The sequence below is a fragment of the Miniopterus schreibersii genome (assembly GCF_964146895.1).
Source record: "Miniopterus schreibersii genome assembly, chromosome: 5".
NCBI classification, from domain to species: domain Eukaryota; kingdom Metazoa; phylum Chordata; class Mammalia; order Chiroptera; family Miniopteridae; genus Miniopterus; species Miniopterus schreibersii.
The window spans coordinates 36,648,314-36,668,218 of NC_138106.1; the positions used below are offsets into that span (position 1 = coordinate 36,648,314).

The 19,905-nt window shown below is 36.0% G+C and overlaps 1 protein-coding gene across 3 annotated transcripts in view; it reads left to right on the forward strand.

Annotated features, from left to right (window-relative positions):
• The window catches only part of VPS8 (VPS8 subunit of CORVET complex), a 200,586-nt gene that overhangs the window by 138,096 nt on the left and 42,585 nt on the right, over positions 1 to 19,905 (forward strand). For all 3 annotated transcript variants that reach the window (XM_081138242.1, XM_081138241.1, XM_081138243.1), the window contains 3 exons: positions 5,830 to 5,910; positions 7,506 to 7,675; positions 10,586 to 10,751. In XM_081138242.1, coding sequence (XP_080994368.1) covers positions 5,830 to 5,910; positions 7,506 to 7,675; positions 10,586 to 10,751 — 417 coding nt within the window. The remainder of the gene's footprint in view (positions 1 to 5,829; positions 5,911 to 7,505; positions 7,676 to 10,585; positions 10,752 to 19,905) is intronic.

The window sequence follows — 19,905 nt, forward strand, 5'->3', positions numbered from 1 at the left end:
TACACAGATTTTTTTTTTTTTTTCAGGGTGCTTTCATAGATATCTCATTTAAAGCTCACAGTCTCTTGAAGTAGGTAGGGCTACTATAAAAATTTCTGTTGAGGAAGGATGAAACTCAAGTATAGTCTCTTACCTCCTAATTCATGCTCTTTCCCATTATATTATGTAAGTTTTTTTATTTGTTTCATTCCCTGGTGTTTTGAAGAGTTTATTATTAGTTAGTTTATTAATTATATGCTACCCTGTTTAGTCATTACCTATGTGGATGAAAGGCACAGTTCTTGCCCTAAAAGGGCTCTTATAAAACAGAGAGAAAATGTTCTGTTATAACTATTCATAGGGCTATAATCAAGTAATAGTGTACACCTTCAAGGATTATGTGCTCTGATGCATGTAGGGTAGTTGCCACTTTTACATCCCTCCACTTTCAGTCCACGAGATTACAACAGGAACAGCCACGTGAAGGTGTGACCCTGCCCCTGGCTCCATTTGATGGACAAAGGGCGGATAACTGGCCTAAGCAGCGCCAGTGTGTGTCCTTTCCTGGAAATTTTAGAATTAAACTTGAGAAAGACAAGTTTCTCTTCAGGTCTCTGGAATATATAAAGTACAATGTTCAGGAGCTAACGGTGACTATTTTTCCATCATATGGACTAAACAAGTTTAAAAAAAAAGTTAATCTACAGAGAGAAGGAGAAGAATGAAGCAGATACACAGAGAGGAGAATAGACAGGATGCATGGAGAAGAGAGATGATACAGGGAGCAGACTCAAGACACTGGGAGAGGAGACAATGGAGAGAAAATCCTGATGACATTTGAGCCCCTCATTGCAGTTCTTAAGGGTTACCTGCATTCTTTTGCTTTGATCCTTGAAACACCCCAGTACCTTTTGAGTAAGTTAGAATGAGTTGGGTTTCTGAATATATATTGCCAAAAGTATATGGAACATTGACCAAGATAGACCATATTCCGGACTATAAAACAATAAATCTGGTGTTTTAGATTTTAACCATCCTAATAGGTTAGTGGTCTCATTGTTGTTTTAATTTGCAGTACCATAGTGAAAATAACATTGAGCATCTTTTCATGTTCTCATTTGCCATCTGTATATCTTCATTGGTAAGGTGTCTGTTTAGTTCTTTTGCCCACCTTTTAGTTGAGTTGTTGTTGTTGTTGTTGAGTTATAAGAGTTCTTTGTATATTTTTTATGCAAGTTCTTTATCAGATATGTGTTTGGAAATATTTTCTCCCAGCTTGTCTTTTCATTCTCTCACCCATGTTTCACAAAGCAGAAATTTAAAAATTTTTTTGCAGCCCAACTTTTCCAGTTTCTTCTTTCATGGATTGTGCATTTGGTGTTGTATCTAAAACTCCACCAAATTCATGGTCACCTAGATTTTTTCCCCATGTTATTTTCTGAAGTTTTGCATTTTACATTTTATGTCTGTGATCCACTTTGAGTTAATTTTTGTGAAAAGTGTAACGTCAATGTCTACAGTCATTTTTCTGCATGTGGATGTCCAGTTATTCCAACACATTTGGTGAAAATACTATCCTTTTCTCCATTGAATTGCCTTTGCTCAGTTAACTATATTTAAGGGGGTCTATTTCTGGGAGCTCTGTTCTTTTTCACTGCTCTTTGTCTAGTCTTTCACCAATACCACACTGTTTTCATAGTACGTTTTGAAGTCAGGTGGTGTCCTCTGACTTTGTCATTTTTTAATATTATGTTGGCTATTTTGGGTCTTTTGTCTTTTCATCTAAACTTTAGAATCATTTTGTCTATATTCATAAAGTAACTTGCTGGCATTTCAATTGAGATTGTGTTGTCTATTTTTGGTATTAGAGTAATAGTGGCCTCAAAGAATGAGTAAGAAGTGTTTCCTCTGCTTTATTTTTGGAACACATTATAGAGTATTTGTATAATTTCTTCTTGAAGTATTTGGTAGAATAAACTAGCATAACCATCTAGGTCTGGGGCCTTCTGTTTTGGAAGGTGATTATTTTTTGATGCAATTTCGTTAAAAGATACAGATTTATTCAGGTTATCTATTTCTTTTTAAAATCTATTTTTCTTTGTGTGCATTTTAATAGATTGTGTCTTTCAAGGAACTGGTCCATTGCATTTAAGTTATTGAGTGCTCCAACCAGGGTTTTCTATGTACTAGGTGGTGTGTGTTTTTAATTTTCCTCTTTTTCATGTTTTTTAATCAGTCCCAGTATTTAATTCACTTTAAATCTGCTCCACTAGAATATTTTCTATTTCAGCAGTGCCTGGAACATAGCATATACTCAATAAGTATTGGCTCAATCACCTAATATCCTTGAATAGTTCTCAGCAGTTTATAATGCACTTTATTTCCTTTGTTCTCTATATAAATTAAGCTGGGGAAATAGCAGTATCCAAAGATTAAATTACTTGCCTTAGTGGGCTTAATTATTAAATGGGCACAGCTGGAACATTAACCTAGGTATTCTAACTCCTAATATTAGATCTTTCCTTCTGTACCTTATACCAGCCATGTTTTTCATATCCACTTTATCAGGGGCCCTGGGGAGAATAGGGAGTGACAGTTATTTAGATGCACAATTGCTCAGATATGTTTTTTGTTGTTGTTGGGTTTTTTTTTCCAGAAAAAATGTTCACATGATAAGAGGTTCTCAAAGATCTTCTTAACCGCTAAATGTTTATTCAGACTGATACCTGGCACCTGACTTGTACAGATTTTTTTCATGAACATTAGATGAAAAGTTAGTGAGTTTTTTTTAAGGGACTATATTTTTGTTATATACATTCTGTTGTCACTGCTTGCTTTTATTGATCTTTACTTTGGCAAAAGTGATTCCTGGCTATGACAAGCTATTTATGGCTGTCTTACTGAGGGAGTTAAAGCAAACAAATAATTTATATGCTAACCTACTGAGGATATTACTCATATTTTAAAGTAGTGCTTGATTAGAATAAATTTTAACTTTAAAACACATACATGATACAATAGCCACTAAAAACAATAGGGAAAAAATGGTCATCACATCTTTTTCTAATCTGCCTTTAAAAAACAAGTTTATGTAAAGTACCCAAGTCTGCTCTTCTTTTATAGTTTACAGAAAAGTTAAAGAGAAACCTCAGTAGCTATTCACTGCTGAAGGATCTAGCTGACATCTTTGGAAAATAATTTGAAAAGCCAGTGGATTGTATACATGCTGTGCATTAAGCCTTGAGCTCTCTTTTGCATTCTATAATTTATATGTTGTCCCAGCATGAGGTAATTTTCATGATTTTGCCTCTAAATTATGCATATTAAAGTGAAATGTACTGATATAAATATAGGCATGACCTATAAAGATTTCTTCTTGCTGCTAGAATCTAACCTTTTAAAGATCTCTTTATTCTCTACACCACCCTTGTCATAAACAAATGGCAGAGCTTATCTATGTTAGAACTATATTAGTGTGTTAGATATACATATTACAGTAGATATTATAATAGGTTTTTTATAATAGGGTATTAAACTATTGATACTTCGAGTAATAAATATATTTATTAAGAGCTTGACCAAAAGCATAAGTTCAGAATCTTTAACATGGGTCTATTTTTTAGGCAAAGAAAATTTTGTCTGGTGGGTGTATAGCCTGACTTGTTTTTCTGGTGAAGAGTTAGTCTGGGATAGCTATAGTTTTGCCTTTTACAAATGGTCTGCACATGTTTGACAGGTTTCTCTAGCTTACTGATACAACCTCTCTAGCTGTGACACAGCAAATTTCCCCGCTGAGCTAAAGTGATCTGTCCAAGCCCAAACTCGTAAACTTGTTCATTAGCATACAAATGTATAGTTATTCTCAACCTTCCACCTCCCTTGGCATCAGGGACCAGGAACCTGTGGTAGACCATCTTGTGCTGCTCTAGGACAACTAACATACTGAAAACGGATCTTAGAAACTGCAGCTACCCAGTCTTCGAGATCCATCATCGGAGCCTAGAACAGAAAAAGAGGCAAATCCTAAGACTACGTTGTGCAAGAGCAGGAAGATAAAGTTTCTTCTCACATTTCTGAACCTTTCTTCTAAGTTTTCCTGCTTTACTGCTTTGTCTTTGTTCTTTCTGAGCACCTGAACTCACAGTTACTGTTACTGCACCAAAATTTTAAGAACCCCTCCTCCCAAAGAAGTAACCAGAAATGTTACCCATATCTTCCAGCATACGTTGGTTTATCATTTAGTTAGCCATATCAGTTACCCATGTTATCTAGCAAACACTAGTTAATTAGTTTATCCACACTTGGGAGACCAGTACTAGTACTATGTGTTAATTATAATTAAAAGCATGGTTTCTGAAGGACCTAGATTCAAATCCCAACTTATATGCTTAATAATTTTGTGATCTTAGAGAATTTCATTTAATCTCCGAGCCTGAATTTCTTCATTTATAAATGTTCTAGAAGGGATTTAGTGATGGCATATAGTAAGTACTTAGCACTGTACTTGCATATGCTAGCCACTAAATAAATAGCAACTACTTTTATCATTACTGTTTAGTTGGATTCCCCTGTTAGCATGGGAGAGTCATTTATGCCATGCATAACCTCATATTAGAGTGAAGTTATAGGTTTGATATACTCATTTATTAGCAAAACATTTTATTATAATTCCCAGCATAGCCAAGGTACAGAAAAATAAGCACACAAATATGTTGATGGAGATAAAATTGCATAATACAACATTTTGGAAGAGCAATTAGGCAATTTGTATCAGTACCCATAAAAAATGCTCTTTGAGTCAGAAATTCCCTTTCTAGAAATCTTCTCTAAAGAAGGCGATTCAGACTAAAATTTGCAGCCACTAGCATTTAGTGGGAAGGATTTGGGCATGGGTGGTGGGGAGGGAAACTTGAATGTCCAACGACAGAGAATGGTTGAATAACATAGTATTTTCATATAATTCATACTCTGTAGCTATTATGAAATATTTGACAACATGGGAAACTGCTCACAATATTACTATTTAGTAAAAATAAATAAATAAAAGTATTATGTGAAATACTCAAATTTTGTACACTAAGAAATACATTCCTTTCTCTCTCCTTTTCTCTCCTTCCCCAGAAGCAAGACTAAAAGAATATACATTAAAATATCAAATGTATTTATTTCTGAGTAGTTGGATTTCATTTTTTGGTTTTATTTTTGAACACTTGAGTGTTTTTCAAACTGGATATACTAAGCAAGTTACTTAGCAAACCTCATATGAAAAGCATTGGAGGGAAGATTGGGTGTCTGGACACCTGTGTTTATTAGTAATGAGTTTATTGGAAAAAAGTTTTGAAAAACTGAAAGCTGCTCCTTGGATCCATAAATTGATCTAAACTGAAGTCTTGCCTCCTAAACTGAAGCAATTTAGTTGGTTTGAGCTAAGAGGTGGCCAAATGTGGGTCACAGGAGGAGTTGTTAAGATAGATTCTGGGTATTTGTGAATACATTGCTTTTGATGTAGCAAATAAATAAGAGCTTAAAGAGGGAGAGGTGGATTTTAATATGGAAGAGGAGAGGAAGCTTCTTGCAGAAACAAAACCAGAGTGAAATTTAATTAGACTTGCAAAGAAGATTGTTATGCAACGGGCTCAGATTGTTTAGATTTTATTTATTTTTCCAAAATATCTGTGATGACCACAGGGAAACCGATGTACATTTCCAGTGGAAGGTTCATGGAAGAATATTTTGTGACTGTAGAAAAATACTTAAGAGTAATTGGCTTTTTCAGATAACTTATATTTTAAAGTAATTTTAAAATACCAAGAACAGAATTATCATTTTTTGCAACTTTTTTTTAATTAGGATCCAGTTTATGGAAAAGGAAAACTTGGAGAAATCCAGGGACTTATTCTGGGAATGTTGGATACCTTTAACTATGAACAAGTAAGCTATTTTCTATTTCTCAGCCTGTCCTAAGGTGGAAAGAAGCTATTTCTTTTTCTTTGCACTTATACTTTTTCTTTAAAAATTACCATCTATTTAGATTAAAATGTGTGGTTTTTAATTTTTTTAAACTTCTCTTGACCTTAATTAATTAATATATATTTTATACACACACACATATTCTAGGGTTTGGAAATGCATCAAATTTGGATTCATTTTATTGTTTTGATTTATTGGCAGAGGAACAAATATCTTTCAAAATCAGAAATGTGAAAAACTTTCTGGAAAAGCAATTGAATGCAAAGATACAACCTATGAAAAGGAAAGGTCAGCATAAGTATAGAAAATTACCAAATAAAATTAAAAGACTCTTCTTTTAAACATCCTAAAGTAGATAATTGCAACTCACCAAAAAATGGTCATTAGTTCTCCCTTAACTCAAAACTGCCTATAGCTTTAATTCTCAGTAGGAGCCAGCTTGGGGAACAGATTTTTTTCTTAATGTACTTCAAAGTAACTCGTGAAGCCACCTAGGAAAAGTGTCACTTGGGTATGGTAATTATGTTGTGTGCTTTTTTAATAATCAGAGAAGAAAAGGAAGCATTTGGGTGACAGCTTTCCTTAGGGTGTTGGAAGAACTGCAGTTCTGCTTAGTATAGCCCAGTGCAGCCGATACCCCTGCAAGCACAGAGTGCTTGTCAGCAGAAGGAGAGCTGAGTGCAAAGCAGAACATTTTTGTGAACTTTGGAAGAGAAGGAAAAGATGGGGTTGATTGGAAAGAATTACATTTAGTTCTAATGGTCTAATGGTCTAAAAATTCTGCATTACAGATGAAGTTAAAGGACTGGGCTATGTAGCAAGGAGGATGGTCAGTAAATTTACAACTATACATCTAAATCCTATGATATATATGAATGTTGAGAATTAGATGTAGTGTGAGCACAATGCTTTATAAGCACATAGGACCTTAAAAATGACTGAGTGTGATTGCTGTGAAAATGTCTTCATGTGACTCAATGACAGATGTCACAGTCTTGAGAAGATTCAGTTGACCTGTAAGTGCTGATCAGGAAAATGTAATCTCTCTGCCCAAGGGAGGTGAAAACTGAATAATGGCCATTAGCTTTTCCAGTGAAAGGTTATTTGAAATATTGCCATGGATGCAGTTTCTATTTAAACAAAAAAAATCAGGGATATTTTCATTATTTGTTACAACACTTCAAGCCATTTAGAGAGAACTTATTTTATACATGTAAGAAATAAATTGATTTGGGCTTATCTAGTCATTCTAAAGCCGTCAGTACTGAATTAAGCCACAGAATGGCCAAGCACACATTTCTCAGTAGAAACTAGTAACAGCCTTTTAATAATTATTTTGAGAATCTTAATGTCTGAACTTGTCATTAACTGCACATTAAAGTTAACCACTTAATTTGGAGTTTTTTGATGTTTGTTTAATTTTATGCCTTTATAGTGTATTTTAATTTCGGTTGTTTGTGGTTGAAAACTTAACTGATATTTTCTATTCATCCCCTTTGTTTCGTTTTATAAACCTTTTTTATTGGTTTGTTTGTTTTGGTTTTGGTCTTTTCTAGACCCTGCTGGAAACAACTACTAGCCTTCTAAACCAAGATCTCCACTGGTCACTGTGTAACCTGAGAGCTTCTGTCACCAGAGGACTGAATCCCAAGCAGGACTACTGCTCTATATGTTTGCAGCAGTATAAGAGACGCCAAGAAATGGATGATGAAATTATCGTCTTTAGGTAAGAGAGAGAAGGAAATGTTACATGTATGGGGTGTGTGTGTGTACACGTACAGTATTTCCAGGCAGGAATACATGTGTATACACAGCCCCAGTCAGTCATTCTAGCAGTGAACAAAACAAGACAACGTTCCTGCTCTTATAGACCTTACATTTTGCATAGGAGTTGGGAGAAATGGGTGGTAGGGTGGTCAGACAATAAATAAATACAGAGTAATAAGAGCTATGAGGAAAAATAAAGCACAGGTAAGGGGATGGAAGGATGACATGTTCAGGGTGAGAGTGTTATTTTAAGACACCGTAATGAGGAAAAACATCTCTAAGGACATGACATTTGAGTAGAATGAGAGGTAGGCGTGAAGGTTCAGAATATATTTTAAGGGTAGAGCTAACTTGATGTATTAGATATGTAGTGTGAGTTGCCTGAGCAACTGGATGAACAGGGTACCATTATCTAAGGTGAGAAAGAACAGGTGTGAGGAACTGGAGAAATCAAGAGTTTTGTATGGGAGGTGTTAGGTTTGAGATGACTGGTAGGCACCCAAGTAGGGATGTCAGGTAGACAGTTTTTCTAGTTAGAAACCTGGAGACATGTTCTGGAAATACAAATTTAGAGACTGACAGCATATAAATGATATTTAAAACCACAGTGCAAAGAGAAAAAATCTAGTATAAAAATGATAGATTTGATCTCAGGAGCAAAGGCAGCTCACCTGGCATATATGGATAGAGGCAATATAAGATAAACTGTAGCCAAACTCCTTGAGTTCAAATACTAACTTTCTACTTACTAGCTGAGAGACTTTGACAAGTAATTTAATCTCTTTACATCTTAGTTTTCTCATCTGTAAATTGAGATAATAATAGTACTACTTCCTAAGGTTTTGTGAAGATGAAATGAGATAATTCACATAAGACATTTGTGTCATGGTGATATATAGTAAGCACTATATAAATGTTAGTTACTATTATTGTAGATATAGGAAGATTGGTAGATTTGGTGGTAGGAAAGGGAAGTAATTCTTATCACACAGAGCCCATTCATTCAACAAATATCTGATGAGCACCTACTGTATGCCAGGTACTGCTTTAAGGGGATAGGGTGCAGTATGAATGAAACAAAGGATCTGCTCTCGTGGAGTTTACATTCCAGTGGTAAGGGCAGAAAAACAGGTAAAATGCCAGGTAGTAACTACTATGGAAAAAAACCCAAACGTGTTAACGTTTCTGTATCTCTGTAATGTGAGATACAGAGCGTTTGGGGGAAAAGATATTTTATATAGAGTGGTCATGGAAAGCCTCATTGTTAAGGTGACTTATGAACAGACAATTTAAAAATTAATAGAAATGTAATTAATAATCACTGTAAATAAAATAAAACATGGGATAAAGGAACAAGAATGTTTGGAGCTACTAACTTATAAAGAATCATTAAGGATAGTATCACTATTTTAGTGACATTTGATCAGAGACCCGAAGGAAGTAGCCATGCAACGTCAGGGGGGAATGCCTCAGGCAGAGGATGAACAAGTGCAGAAGCCAGGAGGCAGGGGTGTGAATAAGTTAGTGCTGTCTGAACAGAGTAAAGGAAAGGGAAAATGATAAAAGTTGACTTCAGAGGAAGAGCAGAGGCCAAATCATGTAGGAACTGCGTCATTATGAAGAATTAAAATTTTATTCAGAGATGAGAAGCCATTGGGTGGTTTTGAAAATAGGATTGACATTATGTGACCTATGTCTTAAGGATGACTTTGTGTCGAGAATGGACTATAAAAAGGCAGGAGTGAAAGTAGAATGACCAGTTAGGATACTGCAGTAATCGAGTTGAGAGATAGCCCAGGGTAGTAATGATGAAGTAAAATGTGGTAGGATTTGGATATGTCCTGGAGGTAGAGCTGAGATTTGTTTCTAGATTGGATGTGAAGTGTGAGAGAAAGAGAATGGTCAAGGATGACTCCAAAGTTTTTGGTCTGAGAAACTAGAAGAAGATAGTTGCCATTTATTGAGATGTGGAAGGTTAGATGAGAACGTAGAGTAGAGTGAAAATCAAGAGCTTTGGACATGTTAAAATTAAGTCCACTAACATCCAAAGTAGAATTCTTGAGGAGACAGATGTGTGGGACTTAGGGAAGAAGCCTGGGCTGAAGGTATGAATGGGGCAGTCATCAGCATGTAGGTGGTATCTGAAAGCTATGGAACTGGAAGGAATCACTAAAGGAGCAAGGGTAGCTATAGAAAAGAAAATAGAGGAGGAAGGCTATAGAAGAGAGAGGTTATACAGAGAAAGAGAAAGACTGTAAAGACTACAGAAGAGAAAAGGATTGACTTCTGAGGCTGTCCAGCATTCAGGTTGGAGAAATGAAGGGGAATCAGTGATGATCACAGAGTTACACTCAATATTATATCGGAGGCTCATTTGTGACCTTAATGTAATCAATAGGGAATTTCTTCATAGGAATCATGTAAGAATTTACTGTGGCACTGACATTTTTGTTAATGCTTAATCAAATCACAACTTTTACCTTGAATTTGATGAGGCAGATCACTTATGCTATTATCAAGCTACTTATATAATTATGATTTTCCCCAATTGACTTTTTTTTCAAACTATCTAAAAGTATTTCATAGTTTGATAAATGAACAGAAGTTTAACTCATCCCCCAGGTGGTTTGTAGTCAGAGAACTGTGATTCTTTTCTTACTAACAGCTTAAGTATACAAATATGTGAGTCTGGATTTCAAAAAGAGAGGACAGCAACAAGTTTATTCCCTGTCTTGTTTCTTAACCTATACAACCATCAGTGCATTTCAGCATGTCAGAAATCTTTATCACTTACAAACACTCCAACATAGCCCATGTTTATGAGTTTTATGATAATGAAAAGTACAAATTGGTTGCCTTCATTTTGCAGCTGTGGCCATTTGTATCACTCATTCTGTCTGCAAAACAAAGAGTGCACCATAGAAATTGAGGGGCAAACAAGATGGACATGCTACAAATGCAGCTCAAGTAACAAAGTAGGAAAATTAAGTGAAAATTCATCGGAAGTCACAAAGGGAAGGATAACTCCATCTCAGGTAAGACTTGTTTTCATGGCAAAATGGGAATGTTCCTTTCTTACAAATGTCATGTAGTCCTGGCCTCATTTTTTCAGGTCCTATAGGCTTCAACAAATTTCCCTGATGAGTATCTAGTGCATAACATCTATTCAGTCCTATTTAGAAGAAAAGAGCTTCTCCTCTTTGTCCAGCACTGAAAAACAGATTTGAGAGCAACAGAAGCCATTTTCTGTCCTTAAAAATCTTAAGATCTAGTTGAACAGAGAGATTACACCCATCAGCCTGCTTAAGATCCTTTGACAAAGTAAGAGGTCAACAAGTACAAATGCTATCTACCTATGTGCTCAAGCTTGCAAAGTTACCACTTTTTTTTTTTTTCGCTTTTTACCTTTATTCTTTTTCTTTTTTAATCCTCACCAGAGGATATTTTTTCCATTACTTTTCAGAGAGAGAGGAAGGGAGAGAAAGAGAGAAACATCAATATGAGAGAGACACATCGGTTGCCTTCCACACACACCCCAACCCGGGGCCGGGAATCGAGCCTGCAACCGAGGTATGTGCCCTTGGCCAGAATTGAACCTGGGACCCTTCAGTTCACAGGCCGATGCTCTAACCACTGAGCCAAACCGGCTAGGGCGAGTTATCGCTTTTAAGTAGGACTAATGGACAACGTACATACACAGGTGCTCTGTGCATGGTTTCCTCAACTGGGTAACTTTCTTCCAAGAACTTAATGTAATGGTGTTCATGTGAGGAATTTTCATTGCCTTTGGAGTCTAATGGCCTAGATACAGTCTTATTCATTTTACATCTTTTTTTTTTCTTCTTAAGCAGGCAGTGGAGCAGAGTTCAAATCCTACTGCTTAGTAGCTTTTCTGGGAGAACAGCACTTGGCAACATGAGGGGCTCAGTGTGGAGGAGGAGCAGTTACTAGGGCTGTGACTTGATCCCTGTGCTGTTCTCAGTTTACTTCCTTTTCAAAGTGAGAAGTGGGGTCACATTTCCTGTTTCCTGCCCTTTCCCATATGCCACCCTATCCCTGTAGTCAGCCTTAGCATCACATAGTGAAAAGTTGGACCTGTTGTTGGTTTTTTATCTTTGTTTCATCAGTTTTCAGTGTTGTATCAGACGCAGACCCAAGAAAAAAACCCTGACCTGGTTTCTCCCAGATAACAGCTCGGAATTTCTATACTCCAGTGGTAGGCATTCATTTATACATTCACCCGGTATATATGGAATAGTGTGCAAGACACTGTGCTAGGTGCTGGGGATACAATAGTAGACAAGACATTTCCCTTGTGCAGTTTATAACCAGTGACATTATAAACCAGTTTTGAGTAAGTGCTCAAGTTCTTCCTGACACCAATTCTGTCAATTCTCTGGACTGGGTATCCAACAATTCAATTCAATTTGGTCACTAACTACCAGATGTTAGCATCGCACTCCCCATGGTTAAGAGTTCATTGCCATTAGACTGCCCTCACTACAGACACCAGTCGCAAAGGGGGTATCCAGGTTACCCACACTCCAGTCTGACTTGACAAACTCAGGGATCCCTGTGACACCCTACCTCCTGCTCAGGCTCAATAATTCATTAGAATGACTCCCAGAACTTAGAAAAATACTTTACATTTACCTATTTATTATAAAGGATACAACTCAGAAATAGCCAAATGGAAGAAATGCATAGGGTGAGGTATGGAAGGAAAAGGGCACGTCTATACCCTCTCCCAGCATGCCGCCTTCTTAGTACATCAGTGTATGTACCAGCTCAGAAGCTCTTTGAACTTCATTTAGGGGTTTTTATGGAGATTTCATTATGTAGTCATAATTGAGTAAATCACTGACCATTGGTGATTAACTCAGTCCCCTCCCCGGAGGTGGTGGGGTGGTGAAGGATGGGACAGGGTAGAACTTTGATCTTTCTGGTGACTAGCTGTCACTCTGAAGCTGTGGAGGGGTCTGCAGATACCATGATCTCATTAGCATACAAAAGGCACTCTTATTCCTCAGGAGATTCCAACAGTTTTAGGAACTGTGTGACAGGAACCAGGGACAAAAATCAACTTTTTTATTATATCACAAGTACTTACAGATTAGTATGCTATAAGAGCAGATAACCAATAGACCTAACGTAGACAGAAGATCATGGAAGGCTTCCTCAAAATGCTGTGTTAGCTGCCCCTGAAGAAAAAAAAGAAGCAAACTAGACAAGTTTAAGTGCAAGCGTAGGCAGAAGGAGGAGTATTACAGGCAGAGAGAACCAATATGTGGAACAAACATATCACATTTCTACTGTGAAGCAGAAAAGAACATGGAACTAGACACTGAGTGTGATTAGATCTGGAGAGCGAAAGAGTGTGGTATGAGATTCGGCTAATGAGATAAACAGGGACCACATTAATTATTTTTATGTTTGTGCTAAAGAAATAGGGAAGATATTGAAGGGTTTTGAGGAAGGAATGATATGATCTGATCAGAATAGGTGGGTTTTTTACCCCCAAGTAGTATTTTTAAAAGAACACTGCAGAACTGAAAGGGAAGCAAGAATGGATATAGGGAGACCAAGAATATTGAAGTAATTTACAGGAGAGAAGTGAGTGGTAACTTGTTCTAGAATGGTAGAAACTGGGATGTAGAAAAGAGTACACATTTGAGATGTGTTTAAGATGAGCAAAAACATCAAAAAAGAGGGTTCATTGTTGGAGTTAGAGATGTCTGCAGGACATAAAGGTAAAGATGTTTAATATGGTTTCCAGATTGAAAAATTTGTTAACTGTACATCCAAAAAGCTTTCTTGTTCACATTTAGGGAAGGAAAGACAGGTCCTGTGATTTTCATCTTTCCAAGCTGAAACCAGATGCAGATGGGAACCTTTATTTATGCAGATACTTAAGGCATTACATCTTGGGGCACTTCAAGTTTTTTCCTCTTTCAGCTATATCCTATGCATAAACAACTTGTGATTACATGCATATTCTGGCCTAGATATTACCATTTAGATTTTTTTCCTAGATAGTCCTGAGAGGCTAAAAGACTTTTTTCCCTTTCTTAAAAAATACAATTACATATTATATATGTAATTATGTATATACATAATTTATGAAGAGTAAAATTCATCTACTGCTAGTTTTGACAACTACTTTTATAATCAAGATAAAGAGCAGTGTGATTACTCCTCCTTAGAAGACCCTATATCTCTTTGTAGTAAACATCTCCTCACACCCTCAACCCCTCACAACCACTGATCCATTTGGAGTTAATTTTTAATAGGGTGTAAGATAAGGATTGTGGTTCATTCTTTTGCATGTGGATACACATCGAATTGCCCTTGTACCTTAGTCAAAAATCAATTGACTATGAATGTGTGTGCCTGTTTCTAGACTTTCTGTTCTATTCCACTGCTCTATGCTGCTATCCTTTCTCCAGTACTGTAGCTTTATAGTAAATCTGGATATCAGGTAGTGTGAATATTCTAACTTTGTTCTTCTTTCTGACATTTGACTATCCAACTTCCTTTGGTTTTCCATATAAATTTTAAAATCAGATATTTGTCAATTTCTACAAAAAAATCATGCTGGGATTTATTAAAATTGTATTGAATATATAGATCATTTTGGGGAGAGTTGATATTTTAGTAATATTGAGTCTTCTAATTCATTAACATATTTCCCAATTTATTTAGCTCTCTGATTTATTTAATCAGTGTTTTGTACTTTTGTTATATAAATCTATATATATCTTATAAGATTTGTTTCTCAGTGTTTAATGACTTTGATGCTGTTGTATATACTACTGTTTTATATTTCAATTTTGAATTGTTCATTGCTGGAATATAGAAATGCAATATATTTTTGTATATTGACCTTGTATTCAATAACAAGTGCCTTACAAAGTTTACTTATTAGTACTAGTACTTTTTGTAATTCTTTGGTATTTTTTACATATGCAAGTAATGACTCTTATTTCTACTTTTCCAATCTTATGCCTTTTATTTCTTCTTCTTCCATTCTTGCACTGGCCTCTAGTACAATGTTGAATAGGAATGGCAAGAATAGACATCCTTGCCTTGTTTCTTATCTGGGGAAAGTGTTCAAATTTTTTATCACTAAGTATAATGTTAACTGTAGTTTTTTTGTGTGTAACCTTTATATCATGTTTAGGAAGTTCCCTTTTATTCCATGTTTTGCTGAGAATTTTTTTATGAATTGGTGTTAAATTTTGAAGTCATTTGTACTACATTGGTTGCTCTGTTCCCACATCCCCATACCTCATACAGTGAAGAAAGACTACTTCATTGTCTATTTCATTATAATCTATTTCATTGTCTTTTCTCCTGCCTTCTCTCAGAAAATCTAGAAAAGGGAAATTATTTTGAAGTTGTATCTACATGTCAAAGGCAGCTTTATTTCTGAGGCCAGCCCATTCTCCAGGGTAGGAGAGATGATTCAACCTTTTTATTCTTTAGGAAACTCCAGTAAGATTACTGATTAGATCCTCTTGAAAATATCTGTCTGATGCCTCCTAATAATGAAGCAAGCTAGAATAAGACCTATTTGGGATTTCTTAAATTTTCCTCTAGTTGGCTATCTCGCTTGTTTTTCTTACTAAGATATTGTAAAAAGACCTAGTAGGTTGGTAATACGAGAAGGAAAGAGGAAATGAAATTTACCAAATATATGCTTGAAATGTGTTTATGCTAATATTCACAACTTTTGAAGGTCATATAATCCCTATTTTACAGTGGGAGGAACTGTATGTAGCTCAGAGAGGGAGGACCAATATTTGAACTCAAGTTTGTAGGGCCATCTTTACCCCCCCTTTTCCTGCCTCTGGCCTGTTCCATTTTTAGCATTCTATTTATTGAAACAGGGTAAATTTGGTTTTTAAAATACATCCATACCATATTGGCTGTGCTAATTAAAATTTGTTACCATTGTGTGAGAGAGAGGAAGGGGAAGAAAGAGAGAGAGAAACATTAATCAGTTGCCTCCCGTACGCATGCACCCTTACCAGGGATCTAACCTGAAACCTAAGTATGTGCCCTGACCGGGAATTGAACCTGCAACCTTTTGGTGCACGGTACAGCACTGCAACCAACTGAGTCACCTGGCCAGGGCAGCCATTCACATTTTTCACTTAAAGTAATTTAAAGTGAAATGAAAATGATAGCTTTTATTAAGCTTTATTTCACAAAATTCTACTTTGCTCTCTTAATTTCCTTTGAAAAACCTGTGAGCCCTGGTTAAGTTCCTAGCCAGTGTCTGGGGGTGATAGTCCCAGTGACTCTGAAATCAAGCCGAGACCACCGGCCAGCTTTCACCTGTCGCTGTCTACTGCCAGAAGGCACCGAATGCACTTAGCCCCTCACTACCTTCATAACGTGGTCCTTCTGTCAAGCAGCATTTATCCTTTCCCAGGACTTAGGGTAATTGACTTTTCCTTCTTCAGTTTCAGACTCTGACCCAATAGGATGCAACAGTTACCCTAAAAACTGTGCTTTCGGGGGATAAAGTCTTTCTGCTGCTCCTTTTCTCACTTCTGTTTTTCACAGCTGGTAGATATATGTAACCAATGACTGACATATTAGGTGCCTTCCAACAGGTTTGCACAGACATAACGGGAGTTGTTTCCCCAGAAAACATGCTTTCCTCTGGAATAAGCACTTTTCTTCTTTACAAACAGGGAAAAAAAGACTCAGATTTCACTCTTTGCTTATCCCCTCTTCCCCCACTCAGATTTAGAGCAACTCAATCTGAAACGTAGGTCCACAGAATAGACCTTGCAAGTCTCTGTGATTCTGTTTTGCTTTCTCTACATATTACCCACAGCTGAAATACATTAGAGTAACTAATTTCAACCAACAAACTCCTCTTTTTATTTTCTCAATGAATGTTATTTAAATATAATATAACACAATATAATATAATGTACAATAATATAATTTAAATTTTATCTTTGATTATTCCTTTATTAAATTTATAGTAGCTACTAATCATCTTCAGTGGTACTGATTAGCATTAGAAGAAAATAACTTGCTATTTATTTAAAAATAATAGTTGGTCAACAGGCAACTTGATATAAATTCAAAGAAACATAATTGAAGATTTACTAGATTTTAGTTTTAACATTATATTATCAGTAGGACTTAGAGTTCTTAAGAGCTGATAATAAACTAACACATTATTATATACCAGAAACATTCTAGTAGTTATTTCTTTTAAAACTTAAAAAAACAAGAGCATTAGAGACTCATTATACAGTTTTCTATAATGTATTGCTCGATATCTTTTCACACTTGGTTAAATCATCCCTTATGAGTAGAAAGCCAAGTACATTAGTCAAATATCAGTTTTTTGTTTTTTTCAATAAGAGGTAAATATCTAAGGAAGAAGGGAGAGGAGATAAACAAGGGCTGCTCATCCTTTAATAACTACAAAAGGAGTCCAGCTGGGCATCGCTCAGTGGTTGAACATCGACCTAGGATCTAGGAGATCACAGTTCAATTCCCGGTCAGGGCACATGCTGGGATTGTGGGTTCGATCCCCAGTCCGGGGCCTGTAGGAGGCAGCTGATCAATGACTCTCTTATCATTGATGTTTCTATCTCTCTCTCTCCCTCTCCCTTCCTCTCTCTGAAATCAATAAAGATATATTTAAAATAATAATAATAATAATAATAATTACAAAAGGAGATAATTAAATGAAGTAAGTTGATATTTTCCCTGGTACTGGTGTGGTGTTTATTTCGTTGTTTTTAGAGTTGTCTAAGAAAATGTTTTGTTTTGGGGGGTAAATTTATAAATAATGCCAGAAGGAAGTATTTACAACTTCCAAGAAATTATTCAGTAAATGACATTTATTTATGCTCAGGGGTAATTTTCTATTAACCATTGTACATTGCTTATTCATTTTGGATTCCCACTATAAATTAGAGATTTGGTTTACATGCTATGTAACGAAATAGGACACTAATATTAATGCCTTGTTTTCATTTGTCCATTTTCAAAGAATATTAGCTCCCCGTTTTAAATGTTAGATTGAAATTAATGTTAAAAAATGAGATTTCAGTTTTTGGTGATAGCAGCATTTCTCAAAAGAATATCTTCTAAATTAAATTTACAGATTAAATGAAGATTAATATATCTCAGAAGTGCAGAGAGACGATGAATGATTCTAACATAAATGAATGTTTTTGAGGAGACTTTTGCCCATTTTCCAATAATATTGTTATACTTTAATATTGAGTGATATATTACTTCAGCCAATATTTTGGGCTACACACTATTCTTGTTACTAAGTATACATAGGTGAACAAAAAAACATAGTTCCCACCATCATGTAGCTTACCATCTAGTAAGAGAGCTAGACAATAATTAAACAACATATCAAATATATAATTTGAAATTGTGACACGTATATAAGTGCTGTGAGGGGAAAGAAGAGGCTGTTATGGGAAGAATAGCATGAGGGGGAACCTTTCGATTGGGTGACAGAGAATATCTATGTGCAGATTGATGTTTAAGCTAAGAAGGTATCAGCTATGGGAAGATTACAAGGAAGAGAGAACTGTCAGCACAGAGGAAATGAGGAGGGAAGTGGCTTGCTCAAGGAACTGAAAAAAGATCAGTAGCTGGAACACAGTGACTAAAAGGGGACATGGCAAGGAATGAAGTTGAAGATGTAGGCAGGGCCAGATCCTGAATAGCCTGAGACTCTGGCAAAGAGTTTAGTTTGTAATTCTTGAAGTGAAAATAGAAAGGGATTGATATGATGCATTGATTGTGATTTTGGAAAATGGATAAACAGCAACATCTCTATTACCACCCAAATCTTCACCTCTTTGCCAGAGCAAAATAATTATAAGATTCCTAAAATTCTATAAATTTGTATACTCCCCTTTGATCCAAAAAAGGCTTATGTCCAAGAGACTGAAGGATGACAATAGTACCAGGAAAGTGTTTCCAGTCTTTACGTAGAACAAAAGCTTTGATGGAAATATGCACAATGGGCATTAAAAATTTCATTATCCAATTAAATTTGAAAAAATGTTTAACTTTACCTGTAATCAAAGATATACCAGTTAAAACAGCAATATGATGCCTTTTTTTTACTTATTAAATAACTGGGAGTTTTAAAAAAATACATATTATACTGTCATACATTAAAAATACATATGCATTTATATTGATAAAGATGTGAGGAGACAAACACTTTTATGCAATACTAGTGGGGATGCATATTTGTACAGGTTCACAATCCCTTATCCAAATCCCTTTGGCCAGATATGTTTTAGAATTCAGATATTTTTATTTTAAAAAGGTAATACAGGGGTTTCAGTTTCTAAGAGAATGCATTTAGAGTTTCTTGGTGGGGTGGCAGTGTACAAAGTATATAAAACAACGGTTCTCAAGACATTGGACCCCAAGCAGCAAAGGAGAATGAACCCTGAGAGACAAGAAACAAATTATGTAAACTCTAGAACTAACCCCAAATTACTGCCCAGAGAAGGTTTCTAAGCCATGGTGTAAGGAGGGGGAACTGAGGCAGAATTTATCAGTCTCTTTGAGTTGAGATAGAGCTGGAAATCCAAGGAAGGCTAGATGGCTAGAGTTCACCAGACAGAGTATTGGACAGGAGAAAGCCATACACAGAGAGAGCTCCAGAGACATACTAAAGGCAACTTTGAGTATAAAGTTGAATACTAACCTACGTGAGTGTGAGGAAACTACTCAAGGCCAGAAAACGCAGCACCTAAAAGGATTAAAGGTAGCAGTGCCCCAAATTCACATAGAGTGAGGAATAATGCCAGCCTGGAAAGCTTCATAGTTCACAGGGGAGCATTTAGAGTACTCACTAAGGTCTTGACCTCAGTATTAGGGGAAAACTTAACCCTAGACTAACTGCTATTCTGATTCCACCTACCAAAACTTAAAAGAAAAACCTAAAAAGATCACATTTCCAAGTATTTTAACCACATCCCAGAACAAAGTTCAAGAATATGTTAAGGATTAGAAAAGTATCTAACCCAACAAGGTAAAATTCACTATGTCTGGCATTTGATAAAAAATTACAAGGAGTGGAAGAAAGCAGGAAAATGCCCTGCTGTCATGGCTCCACAGTTGAGCATCAACCTATGATCCAGGAGATTGAGGTTCTGTTCCCAGTCAGGG